The sequence below is a fragment of the Rattus norvegicus genome, chromosome 13, assembly GCF_036323735.1.
Source record: "Rattus norvegicus strain BN/NHsdMcwi chromosome 13, GRCr8, whole genome shotgun sequence".
Taxonomy (NCBI): Eukaryota; Metazoa; Chordata; class Mammalia; order Rodentia; family Muridae; genus Rattus; species Rattus norvegicus.
This window is the reverse complement of record NC_086031.1, coordinates 85,141,090-85,160,781: the sequence shown is the minus strand read 5'-3', so window position 1 is coordinate 85,160,781 and position 19,692 is coordinate 85,141,090. Positions and strand designations below refer to the sequence as shown.

Sequence of the window (19,692 nt, the reverse complement as noted above, 5' to 3'; positions counted from 1 at the left end):
CTTGCTGGCTAGCTAGTCTCACTGAAACAGTGAGCTCCAGGTTCTGTCGCAAAACAGTCAGGAGGCAGGGGCAGGAGGATCTCTGTAAGTTCGAGGCCAGCCTGGTCTACAAAGTGAGTTCCAGGATAGCCAGAACGATTGTACAGAAAACACTCTCTCTCTCTCTCTCTCTCTCTCTCTCTCTCTCTCTCTCTCTCTCACAGACACACACACACACACACACACACACACACACACACACACACTCCTTTGGCCATTTACAGAAAGCAAATCAGTCTTCTCCTGGCCGCTCAGCCAGTTATGTTTGCCTTTACAAACACATGAACGCCGACCCTTCAGCAGCCCATGGCTTACATCCGTAGGAAGGAGAAGGGCCAAAGTATTTCTTATCAAGGTGACCTAAGAAGTGAAAAAAATATCATCTGTTAAAAACAAATTCAGTATTATCATCCATGGATTCTTCAGGGAGCAGCACGTTGCTGTGATATCTACAGATGAGTATGTGTGGAGTGTCTAGTAGCCGTAACCCTGTCCCTGGCTCTGAAGTCGCTCTGTGACCTCTCTTTCCAGTGTCACTTTGTTCTTTCAGTAGCTGTCAATCTCAGCTGCTTCACTTGCCCTGCTGCTGCCCTGCTTCCTGACTACCTGTCCTTCCTCAGCTACCTGGACTGAGACCAGGACACATGGTTTTAGGAGGCAAGTCTAGGAATCCAGTAGGTTCTCAGGAACCAGAAGGAGGCAGCTGTGGTTTCTAGCCAGTGTTCTTATTCCTGAGGGCTTCCTCTTGACTCCTTTTTTAAAGAAGATTTATTCATTCATTCATTCATTTATTTAATGTATGTGAGTACACTGTCACTATCTTCAGACACACCAGAAGAGGGCATCAGACCCCATTCCAGATGATTGTGAGCCACCATGTGGTTGCTGGGATTTGAACTCAGGACCTATGGAAGAGCACTCAGTGCTCTTAACCGCTAAGCCATCTCTCCAGCCCCTTCTTGATTCCTTTTGATGTCAAGCCAGCTTCTCCCTCCTGGGCCTCCCTGCCTGACACAACACACTAAATTCTAGGGCCTTTATCCCAATACAAGATCCCAAGTCTGTTTGTGAACCTCAGACACCTTCCTTTAGACATTCCAGTGTGGTTAGTGGTCCAGGACTTCGTATTGTTTGGTTCCCTCAAATGTTAGGTCCTAGGGGTTTAATGTGGCCAGCAAAGCGAATGTGTCAAACAGTCCGGCCACAGTGGGTGGAGGGCCAGGCCTGTTGGCGTGTACTGTGATGCTGGCTGGAGCCGCGGCTGGTGGCACCAGCAACTGTGTTTGCTCTTCAGCCCCTGGCAACTCCTGAGCACATTAGATTCCTGTCTCAAGGAACACAGATGCTTCCTCCGAGCCAGCTTACCCACGCAGCACTTACTTGAGAGCGGCAGTGTCTGGGAAAAAGGAAGACTTGATTCTGAGAGCCCCTTCCCTCTCTCTTCCCCTGGTCACTCTGTTATCCTCCTCTCCTCTCCTCTCCAAATCCATTCGTTTCCCCGCTAATGGGCATGAAAGCCAGCCTGTCTACGGGAAGTGTGATTGCCCTGTAAAGAAATGGCGTAATGATAAATATTTATGCATTTGGCTTTCATGGCCCGGGTTCCCAGCAGAGGTGCAGCTTCATTCTAAGTCTGCAGGTGGAAAGCAGGTGGGATAATGCAGAGTGTGACAAAGCTCAGAGTGTGACAAAGCTTAGAACCCTTGCCAGCAGCTAGCAGCTGTGCTGGGACCTGGAGGCCTGCTTCCTGCTTCTCCTGTCCCTTTTCGTTTTGGAGCAGTCCAGAGCGTCCTGCCAGCTGTTAGAAGAAGCACCTGTGCTACCAGTGCCACCGTTCTGGGGGAAAATTGGGTCTCTCTTTTTTTGTGAAGTCATTGTGCCTACAGACCTGTAAGAGTCCCGTGTATGGGGGGATAAGTGTGTGCGTGGTGGTGAGGGCAGAGAGTACCTTCCAACTGTAACAGTTTAGTTCTGTTTTGTGGCTTTGTTGTTGTTTACATTTACGTGTGTGTGTGTGTGTGTGCGTGCGCGCGCACATGCACACACATGTTCTTGCATGATCATATGCACATCTGTGCACTTGCAGATGCCGCATAGCACACAGGGAGGTCAGAGGGTAACTTGCAGTAGAGTTTCTTTTCCTCCATTAGGTAGGGTCTGGGAATTGAACCCAGGTTACTAGGTTGATGGCAAGCACCCTAACCACTGAGTCATCTCAAGTCCTGTGCATGTTGTGTGGTTTGTCTTGTTTGCTTCGTTGGCTTTTGTTTATTGTTGTTCTCTTGTGGCTTGCTTTTGTTTGTTTGCCTTTGAGATATGGTCTCTTTAGGTAACGCAAGATGGCTCGGAACTCTTTATGTAGACCAGAATGACCTAGAACTCCGAGGGATCTGCCTGCCCATGCCTCCTGAGTGCTGAGGTTAAAGGCATGGGCACCAGAGTTAGCATATTTGGTTTTGAAGACTGAGGAATTAAAAGACATACCCAAGCATCGAATCACAAACTGGAAAGGTATAGGTAAAATTCAGAAACACAGCAAGGAGCTAGCCAGGTACCTCCTCCTAGGCCTTCAAGATGGATTGTGTTTGGTCCCGGAGAGAGTTAATTCATCAGAAAAGTGATCAAATAGAAAAGACATGTAGCCGACTGCCAGAGTCTTCGTGAAATAGGAGACACCTGTGTTTGGCTTAGCAGGCAATTAATTATCTAGAATTGGGGCTCTAGGTGGGGAGATGCTCAATGCGCTTGACCTTGAAAGCGTGGAAACCTGCGTTTGATCCTCACAACCCATGTAAAACAGACAGGCATGGTGGCATGTGCTTGTAATCCCAGCACTTAGGAGGTAGAGCCATCCCTGGGTTTCACTGGCCCACCAGCCAGATCAGCAAGTTCCGGGCCAACTGCAAGGCCTCCTCTCAAAAAACCAAGGCAGCTCTCTCCGGAGGAATGAAGTCTGAGGTTGACTGCTGGTCTTCACACGCATGTGTACACACGGGCACCCACACTCATTCATACACACCCAAACGGAATAAAATTCAAAGTAGAGGAAATTACATAGTGCTTGGCAGAAGTGGGTACTTGGTATTTCTGCTTTAGTTTTGTTGCTGTAAAAGAGAAAAAAAGCAAGTATGTAAGAGAATGTGAACGGGAGGAAACCAAAGACAAAAGCAGTTGAGACTGACCTCCAGGGGCCATGTTTTACCTTTCCCTGGGTCTTTCTAGCTCTTGTGCCCTTAGCTTCTGCCAGAGTTTATTGGCATGCCTCTTTAGCATGAGAGTGGCTTCAGGAACATCCCTAACTTTCAGGACTTGTTCAGAAAGGAGTGCAGCTGGAAGGTGTGTTTATTCAAGTTCAAGTAAGCGGAGGTAAACGCAGGCGTGGTCAGGAACTGTGGCTGGTTCGCCTCTCCTGGTCGGCGGAAGGCCAAAGTCAGCTGTATTATGAATTGCCAAGGCTGTTTTCTTACCCAAGGTCATTTTAGTTCATCCAGTCTGCAGCTGAGCAGAATGCTGCAGTCCAGAGAGAAATGGAATTGGAGTCCTTCTCCAGGTGCCTGCTAAGCAGAACCAGTCCTACCCACTACCGGGACTCATGCTTCAGAGCCAGAGGGCACTGTTATGAACCTGAGATCCAGTCCCAAGCTGGACTCCATCTCACCCTTTCACACACATACCACCCTCTTCTTTCCTTTCATTCTCCATTAGATTCCGACTGAAATAGACTTTTGCTCTCTCCAGTGGAATTGCTACCTGGGTTTGTCCTTCTTCCATGCACCTAGGATAAGAAGGAGACCAGGGTAGACTGATTGGGGCTAGGGGAATGGGGCCATCAGACGAGAGATGTAGGGTGTTGACACCTAGAGTTTATTGAGCTGTGATCTATAATGTGTGCTGATAATAGAAAGAATGACATACGACCTTGTCTAAAGGAGTAGGTAGTTAACAGCTATCAGCATTGTATGCAGAACAACAGAATGATTACCAAAAATTTGGTGGAAGGGACAGACTGCAGATAATAGTGACGTGTTTGTTTGCTTATATTTGTTATTTGTATGTTTACATGTATATGGAAGTCAGAGGACAACTTTATGGAGTTGGTTCTCTCCTTCCATTTTTATGTGCGTACCAGGATGGAACTCAAGTCACCAGGTTTGCTCCGTCAGTGGCTTTAGAAGCCCAGTCTGGCTTCAGTTTGTTCTCTAACATAGGAATGCCTTTGGTTTCTGCTTCCCCTGCCTCCAGCTCCCAAGTACTGAAACCAAAGCTCTGCACCACCACACCTCCTGCATGGCAGGCCAGCACTATTCCAGTCGAGCCACATCCCCACCTTGAAATCCCTCGAGATCCGAGTGCTAGAGGGCATGGCCAGGGATGGAAGGCTCTGTCTGGTTCTGGTAAGGTTTTCAATGTGGGTTATGTCATCCTTCCAGTGGGATAGATGACTTAGATTCCTATCAACATACTCACTGTTGAGATCATTGACTTTTAGGAGCTCATCAAGGAACTAGGGGCCTGTAGCCAGGCCCAGATGGTGGCATGGTAGGAGGTCTTGGCTCTGGGTCTGAGGTTACTGATTACTTACTTTAACCTGTATCATACATGTTTGATTGAGAACTTCCCATGGGAATTGTTTTTATGTGGTGACACTAAGATGGAGACCAAATGGAAATGTTTGTATGTGTTCTTGTTGTTTTGTTTTTTTGAGACAAGGCCTCATCCTGTAGGCAAGGTGAGGCTTGGGGTTCAGTATGTAATTCAGGCTGGCCTCAAACTCATGCCGACCTTCCCTCACCAGCCTCTTGAGTGCTGGGATTACAGGCATTGAGCATCTCAAATGGTTTTACTAAACTGGAGGAGTTCTCAGATTAGGGTTCATTAAGGAAGATGATGAATTAGACCAACTAGAAAAAAACATCTGTACAAGCATTAAAGATGGTTACAATTGGAGAAACATAATGGAAAGACTTGAGGTGTAGGCTGTGTGAGTGTTCTGTAGCAGTGCACACTGGTGGTTGGAAGGACCTGTCCAGGACTTCAAATGTGAAGGTAAAACATGGAGGTGTGAGGCAACATGAGCTGTATGCTACCATTGTTCTGTCCCCCGACCTCCCAATACCTTCCAGCTTGACAGTCTTCAAGGGGAGGTTTAAAGTCTGACTCATAGGTAAAGGGATTTGGAGATGGAACTCCTAGAGAATAATTTAGAATTTTCAGAGTTGTTTTTGGCTTGTTTGTTTGTTCCTTGTATAAAAAGCCCTGGTATGAAGGCCCCTAATCTTCACTGGGAATATAATGGTGTGTGTGTGTATATGTGTGTGTGTGTGTGTGTGTGTGTGTGTGTGTGTGTGTGCAGCATTTGGCTAGACACAAGAAGTACTTGCCTGACAGTCATTAAATGGTAGGATGGATTATTGAGAAAAGGTTTTAGTATATAGAGGAGAGTTCCAAAGCATACTGTTGTTTGAATCTCATTGGAATGGCTTAGGTCCTTCTTAGGATGTTTTAGGTCTATTGCTTTGACCTAGGTGATGACCAAGTCGGGGAACTGGTGACTACTTGGGCCCCTGTTCTAACTTCAAGGTTGCCCCAGAACCTTCCCCGCAGTTGTCCATGTGCTCATACCTCCCCAAAGATGCTTGTTATGCCACAGACCGCACAGCCCCGTAGCCCTCGTTGCCAGCCCAGAGGCAGGCTGTGGCTCTGCAGATGGGTTGGTCTAAGCTGAAGCCACTCTTCTGTTCTCTCTTTGCAGTATGAGTTTAAAGCCAAGAATATCAAGAAGAAGAAAGTAAGCATCATGGTCTCCGTGGACGGTGTCAAAGTGATTCTGAAGAAGAAGAAAAAGGTGAGTGGCTGAACCAGAAGCTGGCAAGTGAGGCATGGGATACCTTTCCCTTCTGGGACATTATCTCTTCTTTTAGCTCGAGCAGAGCAAGGCAGAGGCCAGTGGCCCAGTGGGACTTGGGTCTCAATAACTCATAGCCTGTGGGTCATTTCCCAGCATCCTCATCTTCAATGCCTCTTTTCCATTTGAATACCTTTACCTTTAAGTGTGAGTGTGAGTGTGTGTGTGAGTGTGTGTGTGTGTGTGTGTGTGTGTGTGTGTGTGTGTGTGTGTGTGTGTTGAGATAGGATCTCACTTTGCAGTCTAGACTGGATTTCGATTTGTAGGTCTCCCGCTTCAGCCTCCTGAGCCTGAGAGAACAGGCAGACAATCGTAGCTGGTCTCTCTGAGTCTCCATAGTGGGAAGTACTTCCACATTAAGCGATACATGTAGAGCATCCCTCCCTCAATTGAAATCCCAACTGCTTCAGAATTTGACATTGTTGGGGTGTCATGTCCGTACTCGAAAAGTTTCTGAGGTTGGAGCATTTTAGAGTTCAGATGTTCAAGACTGGTCAAGTCTATAAAAGTAGTCTCAGGTGAGCATCCCCTCCCCGAACCCTCTGAACTGTGAGACTTGCTAGCATTAAATGCAGCTAGAGATCAACCCGCAGTTAGTAACACATTTCAAGCACCTGAGAGGAGACAGCCACCCAGAACAACACTCAGCCCCGCTGCACTGCAGCCCCATTTAAGTGACCCGTGGCTTTCTTTCACAGCTGATGCCACAGGGACATCCTTAGTGCCTCCTCTCTACTCCCACATATCTGCACACTGTGCACAGCCATGGAGAGGGCTAGAGTATCTCCCTCTGGGGAGCTCTTGAGTAAGAGACTTGATGAAGCAAGTGGATGCTTATTAAGTCTCTGGGCTGGAAATTATAAGGGAGATGATGCTCTCTTGAGTAAGATATATTTTTGGAGTCGGTGAAACCAGCACAACTCATGTGCCTGGTTCAGGGAGACTGGTTTCTGTCTTTGTGTTGTTGGATTGCTTGTCTCAGCCTCTCGCACGAGGGGAGTTGGTGGCTCAGCACCCTCCACTGATAAAATCATTCGTGAATATTTCCCAGGTGACAGGATGTGTTCACACCCTTTGTCACAAACAGCCTTTCATCAGCCACTGTGGCCATTTCCTTGGCTAGCGATTTCCTCACAGACTTCCCTCATCTCTTTGCCGGAGGCTGAGTTATTAGTCTTTCAAGCCACAAAATCCAGGCAGGGAGCGTTGTAGAAGAAGCTGGGAAGACCAGAGGAGACTAAGGATGGAGAAGAGTGCTCCAAAATCTATCTCCCGGATGTGCTGTGGTTAAGGAAGTCAGGAACACACTGCAGCCGGGGCTGCCTGCACAAGATCTACACAGAGAAGCAACAGGACAAGAGGGTAGGAAGAGGCCAGTTAGGAAGAAAGGGAATGGGAAGGAGGCAAGAGAGGGTAACGGGGGTGGTGATGATCACAATATATGGTATATAAGTAAGAAATCATCAAAAATAAAAAAGGAAGAAAAATGCATGATAAATGTATTCCTCTGACTTTAAAAAGTATCAAGACTTACAGTTTTGAAGTTATGACCCTCAGGATGCAAAGTGAAATTGACCAATTCAAGGCGGTAGATGAACCAAGAGTTTCTTCATCTACTCTGAAATAGAATTATCTCCTGGATCAGTGAGTATCCTGACAAGCACCTATTTCCTACCAATTGGAGGCAAACCACATGAGAAGGCAAATCAGTACAGGCTTCTGGGTGGGCACCGAAGTGGACCAGGTCTACCTTTTTTACAGTCAGGAATGGTGGGACTACCCGATGTTGGGTAATGTCCTTGTTGGGGGATACAATCTGTCTTAGTTAGGGTTTTACTGCTGTGAACAGACACCATGACCAATGTAAGTTTTATAAAGGACAACATTTAATTGGGGCTGGCTTACAGGTTCAGAGGTTCGGTTCATTAACATCAAAGCGGGAACATGGCAGCATGAAGGCAGGCATGGTGCAGGAGGAGCTGAGTTCTACATCTTCATCTGAAGGCTGCTAGTGGAAGACTGACTTCCAAGCAGCTAGGATGAGGGTCTTAAAGCCCACACCCACAGTAACATACCTAGTCCAACAAAGCCACACTTACTCCAACAGGGCCACCCCTTCTAATAGTGCCACTCCCTGGGCCAAGCATATACAAACCATCACACAATCCTTCAAGTCTATTTGACAGTTCTGACCAAGACTTCTTTCTGTTTATCTATGACTGACACTCCAGAAATCTCGCCACCACCCTACTGTGCATATTACTTCTAGTTAGGCCCTTGGGAACTATTATGTCCCCATTGGATAACTTAGGGTACCCCTGCTATCATCCACGGTGGAGTGACTTCAGGTCACTTAAAGGATAGTCTTATTTCTCACCTCATCCCCACTCCCTTGTATCAGGTACCATACATGGTGCCAGTTCCATCATGTATTGGAACACAGGTTAGATCCCACACTGACAAGGGTGGCAAGATGCTGGGGTGTTACCTGGGAGAGAAGCCACCCCCTCTTTCCCTAAGTACATGAAAGCTAAGCTAGAGCACGTCCCTGAGGGAGACCTGGGGACCTGTGACTCACTCTGAAACTGCATGCTTGGTAATCTCGAGCATTTGCCCTTCTGCCCCAGGACGGAGGCCGCATAGCAGGTCAGTCCTAGATCTGACTCTTCCCAAGCCAGCTTGGGAAAAAGGAGCCTCCTATCTGCTTTCCTCCGCCCACGCCTGGTGTCCATTTCAGGCCCGACTGTGATGTGGATAATGCCTTTAATCACTGTGTGCATATCCTGCCGCCGCTGGCAGATGAACGCACATTAGCATTCGCAGTAATCAGCCTTTTTGTCATCTGCTTCCCACGTGACAGCCCTGGAAGCTGAGATCGCTGCCACCAAGCTCAGGCCTACACGCTTTCTCTCTCAGAGCTGAGAAGGCTGTGACGTGCTACCATGTAGATGTTCCCTTTTCTACAAGGAGGTGGGCAAGTGCTGGGGTGGTCACCGGGCTTGAGGCCTGACCCTCTTGCCAGCTTACCACAGGCAGAGCAGCAGCTCGGCTTGTGCGCAGCCTGGCATGCCTGCCTAGTACTCAGTAACTAGCTCATAAGATGCTGAATTGTCCCCCTCTCATACAAGAAGCATTTTGGGTTCCACTGGGTCAGTATGGCATGCTGGGAGGAACCATTGGCAGAGGCGAGAAGACCCGGGTTCTGGTCCTGGCAGCACCCTTCCTGACCTATGTTCTGAGCAATTCATTTGGAGCCTTTAACTGGGAAGGGAAGGACTGGCATAGTAGGGATTTTTGTCAGTGTTTCAGTTCAGATCTCAGCACGAGCTGTGGAGCCATGCTTTTGAAATAAATATATATTGTATATATAAATCCAGGTCACCTGACCATCCTCAAGCCTCTGACAACAGAATGGGCCGTGGAGAAAGCAGACAGACCTCAGAGGCTAATGGGTGGCCATATTGTTTCAGTCTTCTAGGGATACTCTGGGGTCACACAACTCCCAGAACTCCCCTTTGTCTTAAAACTATCTATAACTGATCGATAGTGAAGTTCTTCCCACCAGAGGAGACGTCTCTTAAAAGGGGCCCCTGCCTCCTAGTGAGCTTTAGGGCAGGGAGATTTTGTGAGTTCAGCATTTTCCTGGATGGCTGGACGTTTCTAGAATGTTTTCATTACCTGTGGCTCTTGGCTATCTAGATGAATGAATGCTATCTGTGTGTAGTGGGGTCTTGAAATCCAGAAGAAATTAGCAGTGGGATATGTAGTGGCATCCTAAGGTGTTTCCTTAAGTCATCACGCCGTTGTCCTTTTCTGTCAGTATGTCAGTTTAAAGCTGAGCAGGGACAGTAGGGTTTGGTCCCCAGGACCAATGTAAAGAAGCTGAGCACGGGGACTTGAGAGGGCTCAGTGGACAAAGAGCTTGCTGTCCAGTAAAGACTGGAGTTCGAGATCCCCAACACCTGGGTAAAAGCCAGGCAAGGATGTTGGCTGTCTGTAACCCAACACTTGGCAAATGGAGACAAGTGTCCTGGCTGGCTAGACAAGTTGGAGTCAGTGAACTATAGCTTTAATGAAAGACTGCCTCAATAAATAGAGTACAACAGCAGACGTAAACTCTGGACTTTTACATGTACACATATGCAGATGTTCATATATTCACCTAGACACATGCGAAACATATATGAATCTATGTGCCACATAGACACACCCACCATGAATAAAACTGAGCATGGTACAATCCCAGCAGTGCATGCAGGTGCATCCCTGGGACTTACCTCTGCCAGCCTAACCTCTCTGTAGAACTGCAGGCCATGGATAGACCCTGTCTCAAAATCTCCTGAGGAGTAACATACCTGGATTGACATGTGCAAGGATTTTAGCCATGCGTGTGTGTGCACACACACCCCACAATCCGAGAAGGATCCCTTTTTAGTTGGATTTGTCTGGGAAACTCAGATCTTCATACATATTCCACTAGCTCGGGCAGTAGCTAGACATGATGCATCTCATTGCTGGGTAAAAACCATCCTTTTGGTTTTGCTAACAAGCATCCAGGAATGCTCTCTTCCTGAACCGATGCCAGCAGATAATGAATCTTAAGTTGAATTAGTATCATAAGCTCAGTTGCTAAGATAATTGGCTTTGCTTTGATGTCTTCCAATCAGAACATCATTTTCAATGTTCAGGAAGGCCCAAGTAGTTATCTTTTCTGTGTATCTAATCATAGTTATTAATTATAATCCCAGAATCACACTAGAGCACCATTTGCTGGGGAGTAGAATCCTAAGATTAACCTTGATCTTCAGCCAAGGGATTTTTCTGTTAAACAGCTCGGTCCCATGTGATTTCTTCAGTAAACCACTAACTTTGCTGAGATTGCTAAGGTGACAGATTGGCATTGAAGACAGGTGGCTTGAACATTCTAATAAACAAATACCATGGCTCTACCATGTTCTGGGAACTACAGGACAGATGCATAGAGGAATTATGGGTATGCACATGTGGTGTGTGGCTTTCCTTTGGTTTTGTTCTCTCTCATCCCGCTTTCCAAAGTAGATGAGATAGGATGTTAGAGAAGACACATACACAGGTGTGGAAAGAGGGAGGGAGGAAGGGAAGGAAGGACGGGGAGAGAGAGTGTGAGAGAGAGAGAGAGGATTATATGTATACACTTTGTAAGTATGTACACATATGCATGGAGGGCAGAGGTCAATGCTGAATATTTCCTATCATTCTCTACCTTATTTTTGAGATATAGTTTCTCACTGATATTAGGACTCATAGATTTCACTTGCGTGATCCCCTGCCTCCGCCTTCCCAACACTAATGTTATAGGCATGTGCTTTTTGGTGCCTTTTGTATGGGTGCTGGGAATCCAAATTCAGGTCCCTAATGCTTACAGACCAGACACTTTCCTGAATGAGCCATCTCTACAGCCTTAAAATAGCCATTTCTTTTTTAAAAAAAAAATTACATTTGTGTATGTATATGTGTGTTGTCTGTCTGTCTGTCTGTCTATCCACCTATCATGTCTAGGAATCCAAACTCAGGTCCATAGCATATTTGACATTAGGCATTTTCTCAGCCCCAAATTAAATGTTTCTTAAAAACATTTTTTATCACATTTCTGTGTGTATGCATGCACACATGCGCATGAAAACTAGGGAGAGCAGGTTGATAACAAATGCCTTTACCATTGAACTGCCTTGCCAGCCCCAAATTAACTACCTCTGATGGCACTGTGCTTCCATATAAGGTCCACTTACAGCTCTTACAGAATTGCATTAGAGTTGTTTCGTTGTGTTTGGGGTGCTAGAGAGGTGCCAGCATGTATTGAACCACTGACCTATGCTTCCTTCCATCCTCACTTTAGAACAATTCATCTCTTTCTCCAGCTGTGTGTGAGCCTCTCGTGGGAAGGGACCATGTCTCTAACATGTTATTTCATCTGCTTTGGAAGTTAGAAAGAGAGGGAACAAAATGACGGCAGTAATTACCCACGATGATGAGAATGCAGCTAATCATAGCATTCACTGGCATTGAGCACCTACGCTGTTCTCGTGGTGTTGGATGGACTCATACTTCCTAAATCCTCACGTACCCTATGATGTGCGGACCATTCTGATGCTCTTTTGCCCCACCCCCATTTGTTGTTTTTCCAGACCTGAGGATTGAACTCAGGACCTGACGCATGTCAGGCAAGCATTTTACCACTCACCTACATCCTCTGCCAGATCCAGTCTTTAACTTGTATCACAAGGCCACAGCACCTCACAAGGCAGTTATCTTTCTGGCCAAGTGGTAGTGTTACTATGGAAACAAAGAGTGCCTTCTGATCTAACTGGGTAAGAAAAGGAGGCTCTCAAAGTTATAGAACTGCAGTTTAGAAGGACTTCAGAAAGAATCTGCTTTATGACCCCACCCCTAAGTTGATTAGATGTGGCAAGACAGGATGAGAGCTAAGTCACCAGGTAGTTGGTGCCAGGACAAGAATGAGAATCCACAGACTAAAGCTGGAACAGGTATCTTCCCACTGGATTGTGGAGATGGGTGTCTTCCCAATGCATTGTGTAGAAGACAGGTGTCTCCCCAATGCATTGTATAAGACTTTATTTCCTGCTAGTTTTAAAATAACCACAAAAGCGATCCCATGCACTGTGGGAGTTCATTAGCACTTCAGGTTTGAAATGCACCATCCTATGGCCATAGACAGCTCTGAGTGTGGGAGACAGCTTTATTTTTAGTCTAATAACTGTTCACCTAGAAGCATGGAGAGTATGTCAAACAGAGTTTATCTAGCCTGTGTTTATCTCAGCTTGCAGGGCCTTTTATTTTTATTTTAAAATAAGTCGCCATTGATGTCCAGTGAGTGAACAGTACCAAACTTCAGGCTTTAGCATGTGCTTACCTATGATCTCTTATTAGAAATCATATTGTTTAACAAATATATTTCAATAAATAGTCCTTCTCTGCTTTGGGGTTCTTAGGAGAGAGGGCTTCCAAGATGGCATATAGATTTCTGACATTCAGAAGGAGGAGGGCCATGTTGCTAGTTACTCTTGACTCTGTTTTGCTCTCTTCCTGCTTTTAGTAAGCAGTCCTACCTCTGAAACAGATCTCACAGAATAGTTCCTGATATGAGCTTTTGCAAAGACAAAATGGCTGGGGCTTTCTACACAGGATCTGACATGAGTTCAGTACATAGAGGAATGAAGTCTGTATTTATCCCAGCCAGCCGTCAACCACAAATACTATGGGCCCTTCAGCCCAACTCTCTGATGGAGGTGAGACCTTCCTGGCAGTGGAGAGGAAAGCGTTTTTATTTCCTCACCAGAAGTAACAAAGAGAATAGGGTTAAGGAGCAGAAGATAAGGTGGACCATTTACAACAGGTGAGACGGCCTTAGAGAGAAACCATTTGCCCTCGGACCCTCCCTGTTCATCTTTAAAGTGAAGGCTAATTTTAATATGTAGTTGGAAGTGTTATGCAGAAGTTGCCTGTTTAAATAGATCAATGGGAGCTAGAGATGTAGTTTAGCCAGTAGAGTCTTTGCCTCGAGTGCACAAAGCCTTGGATTTGATCTCTTGCACCACACAAACCAGTTGTAGTCCTACTGATCTGTAGTCTTAATATTTTAGAGACAGAGGAGGAAGGATTAGAAGTTTAAGGTTGTCCTTAGCTCTTTATAAGTTCAAGGCTACCCTTGGCTACAAGAGATACTGTTTCAAAACAAAACAAGAAAAGCCAGTAGAAGATCTTGTTTGGAGAGATGGCTCAGCAGGTAAGAACACTGTTGCCCTTGAAGGGGACCCAGGATTCCAGTATCTACATAACCATCTAGAAATCCAGTTCCAGGGGATGTGATGCTCTCTTTTGGCTTCCATGGTCACTAGACATGTACATGGTACACATACACACACACATATACATGCATGCATGCATACATACATGTAGGCAAAACATTCATACATATAAAGATATATTTTTTTTATTTGAAAACAAAGACTCAATGGGTTTTCCTCCCATAGCAACTAGGAGACATCTAAGAATAAAAAGCGAAACAGGTAAAGGTGAGCTCCCTCTTTGTCCTTTCTGATCTGCCCTCTTAGTCTGAAAAGAAGCAAATGGCAGGCAAAGGCCTAGAAGGTCAAATGGGGTGGCACCTGGGAAAAGGCAGCTGACTGCCAGATTGTGGGGTTAGATGTTTAGAGAGGTGGTTAGGTTAATAACCTTGGCTGTGGCCCAGCAGTGCCCTGGGAGGCAAGCAGGAGACAAGGAATCAAAGGCAGGAGTCATACACCCAGGACTGCAGAATGGGGTGTGGCTGGAGGCTAACTGTTTGCATGGAGTCAGGTACTGGCTCCACAGTCATGGCTGGCCTTCATTCCATTCCATTTGCAGACCTAGTGAGAGGAAAACGTTATCTTTTGGGGACTTTGCTAATCCCTGCCCTTCTTCTCTTAATGCTTGCACTCCTGAAGGTGCTGTGTGACACATGTCTGCGGTGGAAGGAGGTCAAAGGCAGCCCTGTCCCTTGCTCCTCCTATGCTATGAAGGACACCCAGTCCCCAGAGGGCACCTGGAGGGGCGCTGCTGCTGCTGGGATAGAGTCCTGTGCCCCCTCTTCTATGCCTTCATTTCCTGTCTGTCTCAGAGACCACAGCTGGGCCAGGATGGAGAGTAGCAAAACAAAAAATGTCCTCACAGCTACCAAGAACCGAAGCCCTGTTTTCAAACATTTATGTAAGGAGGGAGGGTGGGAGAAGGAGGCTGGCTTTGGCTACAGCTTGGAAGTTATGTGGGCTTGCTGAAGATGGTGGGACCAGTTTGGCTAAAGTAACTGTTCAATTATACTTATCTAGCCTAAGCTTGAAACTAACCTTAATTTGTAATCTTATAAAGCCCACTCCTTTCTTCCTATTTCATCATCATCATCATCATCATCATCATCATCATCATCACCACCACCACCACCACCACCACATTTTTTTCCATGAAAAGAGTATTTTCATTTGGAAAAGTAAGAAGGAAGTGGCTTGTTCATGTTGTTGTCTATTTGCCTTTAAAATGCTTGCAGAGTAGAGTTGACAAGGGTTCACTTCAGACTAAGGAGACTAATACTTCTTCAGTCAAGCTGGGTGTATAGCTGGGCGGTGGCATGCTGCAGGAGTCTCTAGGCTTAATCCCCTGTGCTGCAGAAACAAAACCCCATCATGTTCGTCAGCTAAAACAGTGCTGTGCATGGGGCTCCCCCTGGGGTGAGCCATTCCCAGCACTGCATGGTTTCTAGATTGCTCCAGGCAGTAGGGCCAGCATTATTCTAAGAACATGAAGACTCAGTTCTGTCCTGACCAGGCTGCCAACCAGGGGCCGCATCTCTCCTTGGTGAGCCATGCTTTGGGGCATTATTTGGAAGAGGTGGGTAGGAAAATCACCAAGAGGAGGAGTTTGATGAGGGGTGCAGACACCTCTGCTCCAATGTTCTGGGAGTATTACTGGTCCAGGGATGATACTGTGATTAAGACAAACCAAAACCAAAACCAAAACAATGCCTGTGCTTGCCTAAAGGTTCTTAGAGAAGCAAAACCCTGGGGAGGCTCTCTCAAACCCTTTGAGTTACCTTAATCCATTCTTGCCCTCTTCATGAATTTATTGGATTTGCCCAAGGCTCACCGCAAAGGTTTTTTAATGAAGAGGAGAGGATTTTAATGGGAATTTTCAGAAAAAGGAAACTAATTAGGTAGAGGTATTTATTGTTAGAGGTTGCCTTCCTTCTGTGGATATGCTCTGCAGATGTGGGGATAGCACATCTAAAATTAATTTCTGATTTCTACGGTCTCCGCCAGTGTTGGTTGATCCCCGTGAAATTCATACAAGATGCCTGGAGCCTGGCCTTGCCACCATCCTGTCCAAGAATGCCAAAAAAAGGGAAATAGCTGTTCTGCACTCTTTTTCCTCTCTGTTCCTTTCTCTTAAAGACAGGATTGGTTGCATTCTTTAGAGTTGCAAAGAAGAGTCCTCCCAGGGTTATCTTTGACTTTGGAGGAACGCTGTTGGGCAGGGAAGAAACATAATCTGGTGCCTGATTTCTCTCTCAGCACTCCAGCCACATTGGTAGAAATGTATGCTGCAGGTCCCAGAAACTATCTGCCATCACTGGGGCTCAGAACCCGGAAAGCAGAAATTAAATGGTGTGGGCAGAGGTTTCTTAATGCTTCATCTATCCCAGACTTGGAGCTTGAGAAGCTGGCAACCCAGTTATGCCACAGGAGCACAAGCAAGCCTGTTCGCTACCCAGAGAACATGGGGAAGGCCCGCTTGGCAAGGAAGAACACTGTTAGGCCTAACTATTCTAACAGGCAGATGCTTAGAAAATAAAACTGTTCTTCATAGACTCAACCAACAAAGCCAACCTGGTGAAGCAGAGCCCTGACTTCCCCACGGATGTGCTAGAATCAGGCACCCAAAGAATGCTGTCAGAGAAGGCTGAGAGCCAGGACTTCCGTCCTAGTCAATGGTAAACCCCGTGTGATGTCAGTGGGGGTCTGGACTCCCACCATTGCCCAGGAGTAATGAGGCTAAGTAGACATGCTTTAGTCCGGGGAGGACACTTGCAAGTAGGCACAAAGCACCCACACACACATACACCCCGACCTCAATGGGACGCTAGAACTGTACAGACATGGGTAAGCACAGGAAGTCCCCTTGGGTGTCTGCAGAGGCCAGTGGGAGAACCACCGTTAGCAACATGGTGTCTTTCTCTTTCCCCTGTTGGGGCATTGATGTGGGATGATAGTAAAACAAAGTTTTCAATGAATCTCAAGTCTTACAATAGTGTAAAGATTCTGGGTTTCACCTGAAAGTCATTTGCCATAGAAGGAATAAGAAAAATCTCAGTTAAAACAATAAATTTTATTGTAAAAAAGCTTCCCAATTAAAAAAAAATCCTACACTGAAATTAACCAGACCCAAGGGCTATACATGTCAGAGAGCATCTATATAGCTAGAAGAGTCATCCTGAAGATGTGAAAATGACAGAAATCTCACTCTGAGCAGAAGAGCAAAAGACAATCAGTGAATGTTAACACCAGGATGCCAGCTATGTTGACGTTGTCTGAGAAAGACTTTAAGGAGACAGTCACAAAAATGCTCTTAGGAGCAATCCCAAATGCTCTTGTTTTTGTTTTCATTTCGAGTTCATGCCTTACTATATTGCCTAGGCTGGTCTATAACTCCTGGGGTCAATAATCCTCTGTTTTCTTACCTGCTTGGGATTTTAGGCATGTGTCACCATGTCTGGCTTCTGTCTTTGAACAGATTTAAAAAAGTAGAAAGTAGAAGCATAAGAATATGTTGATAAGAATATGTATCCAAATAGAAACATTAGAACCAAAAACTTTGACAGTCAAATAAAACTCGACTGGAGGGCTCAGAAGCAAATGGTAGGTGCTTTATAAATGTTGCTGGTTGAGTTGAAAGAATTTATTGTGACTATAGATGTGGCTTAACGTCCATGACATAAAAAAAATCACCACCCCTAAATCAAATCACATTTTAAACATACTATATGTTGCTCTTTAAATAATGCTTACAGTAAACATTTGTGTGTTGAAAACAGGCATCCATGTATTTGGACTTGGAACTTTGAAAATATCTGGGTTTTTTAGCTGGAAATCAACTCCAGCGTATCTGTAGGGTTAGGAGGCAACTAATGATTGGGGTGAACTTGATGGGTTCCTGCTGTCATGACTAGAACACAGAAAGGAATGTGGTTTTCTACCATGCTGATCAGACCACAGGTTAACTTCATAGAAGCAGGATCAAGTGTTGTACAAAAATGTGTCAACTACGGTAGCAAAAAGTTTGGAAAACATGTCCAGTAAGGGCTGTTTGCAAATCTGGGATTTAGTGTAAGGACCTGCTGTGTTTAGAAAGGGTTCTTAAAAAATTAGTTTCCCCATTGTGTGCTATTATAGAGAGGCCATTCAGAATGTTTGTTGGACGGTAGCGAGTAGCCATTATGAAAGAGAATCTTTAAACAATAGTTACGGTTCTGACTGAAAATTTGTTGTCTATAAAACTGTTTAAGCTGATTAATCCTGAGTGCTTATAAAGCGGTCTAAGTCTCCCTCCAGTATTGGATGGATGTTACGTCTTCCAGGATTAAGAGAGTGGATGTCAACAACTGTGACTGTTTATAGTGGATCAAGCCAGCCATTCCCAGCGCGGCTGAGGTAGAGACCCATCCTTAGCTGAGGAGCTAATGGCGCTTGATGGCTGCTGGGAAAGGGAGAGTCAGTTTCATGCGCCCATAAATGATCCTATACCCACCCAATGCAGGCAACACTACATGCTCTCCGTTGATATAAAGAAAAGAATACATGGTGTTGGGAACAAAAAGCAGAAGATAGGGGAGGAGGTGAAAGGGGAGAAAGAGGACAGATTTGATCAAAACACATTACATGCAGGTATGAGGTTCTCAGAACAAAAGGATTTAAAGTCTGTGTGTATGTGTGTGTGTGTGTGTGTGTGTGTGTGTGTGTGTGTGTGTGTGTGTGTGTGTTAAAGCTGCTTACTTCTTCTGATGTTACTTTCTGGGCCTGAACATGGTATTCTATAATCTCCTGGAGACCTTCCAAACCCCATGTTTTGAGAGTGGCCAGCCACCCTGTGCCTCTTATTTAAAACTCCACCTTGCTAAAAGACTCCATTCATTAATGCAGTGTTTCCCTGCCCTCCTTTTGGTTCACAGATGAGTCCAGTCTTCCCTGGTGTCCTGGACAGCTCTGTGTGTCTGTGACAAAGACCGGAAGGGTGGAGCAGGACTCTGTCCCTGCGGTGGGGGAGTCAGGCCGCAGGGAAGGTGGTTGGTTGTTGAGCTCCTGCTTTCTCTCCTCATCCTGGGGTGCTGCTCCCTTCTTAAGTCACTTCAGTCTGAGTTTACTCTTCCCCATGCTTACCATCATGCTTCTCCTGTCACAGAAAGTTGATCACAGCCAGAACGAATATCCTTTGATGAGTAACTGCAAAGGCACTAATTACACTTACCCGCCATAGGATAAACCCTGTCCCCTCCCAGAGGAGCCTGGGACTACATTTTCCTTGCTTTTAACAGCATCCTCCACACATCATGAAGTTTTATCCTCACCCTCTTCTTCCTTTCATTCCCCTTCTTCCACACCTCTCGATTAATGTATGGCCTCTTGTCTTTTTAATGTCTCTAAGGAAATTTAGAGTCTGCCTGTGCTCCCATGAGGCCTTCTGGTCTCCTGCCCATCTTCTTGTGCCTAGAGAGATACTTTCTTAAAGTGCTTGGAGGAAACTGATCAGACCAGACACATGACATTTTCCACTTGTCCTTTGGAAGCAATCAGCTCTGAGCCTCTTAGAGGGAAAAGGCCAGGAGCGAAAGGCACGTATTTGCATATGCATTAGCAGCACACAGAGAGCCCTGGTTCTGTCCTGAGGACAAGCCTAACTTATTCATTTACAGCTTCTTTTATTGCAGAAAAAGGAGTGGACGTGGGATGAGAGCAAGATGCTGGTGATGCAGGACCCTATCTACAGGTAAGAGCCCTGCCCAGCACTCGGGAGGGTGCTGAGCCCAGAGAACCTCACCAGCTCCTGGAGCCATCATCTCTTAGGACCCGGTGGGTGCCAACCAAGTTAAATAAAGGACTAATGGCTTTCCCCTCTGAGACCTCATATTTCTGTAGATGTAAATATCTTTAAGATGAGAAGTTTTT

At 45.9% G+C, this 19,692-nt stretch overlaps 1 protein-coding gene across 1 annotated transcript in view; it reads left to right on the top strand.

Moving 5' to 3' along the window:
- Nos1ap (nitric oxide synthase 1 adaptor protein) overlaps positions 1-19,692 on the top strand; it is a 273,184-nt gene that overhangs the window by 192,960 nt on the left and 60,532 nt on the right. The window contains exons 3-4 of the mRNA NM_138922.3: positions 5,792-5,884; positions 19,455-19,513. Of these exons, the coding sequence (NP_620277.2) occupies positions 5,792-5,884; positions 19,455-19,513 (152 nt within the window). The remainder of the gene's footprint in view (positions 1-5,791; positions 5,885-19,454; positions 19,514-19,692) is intronic.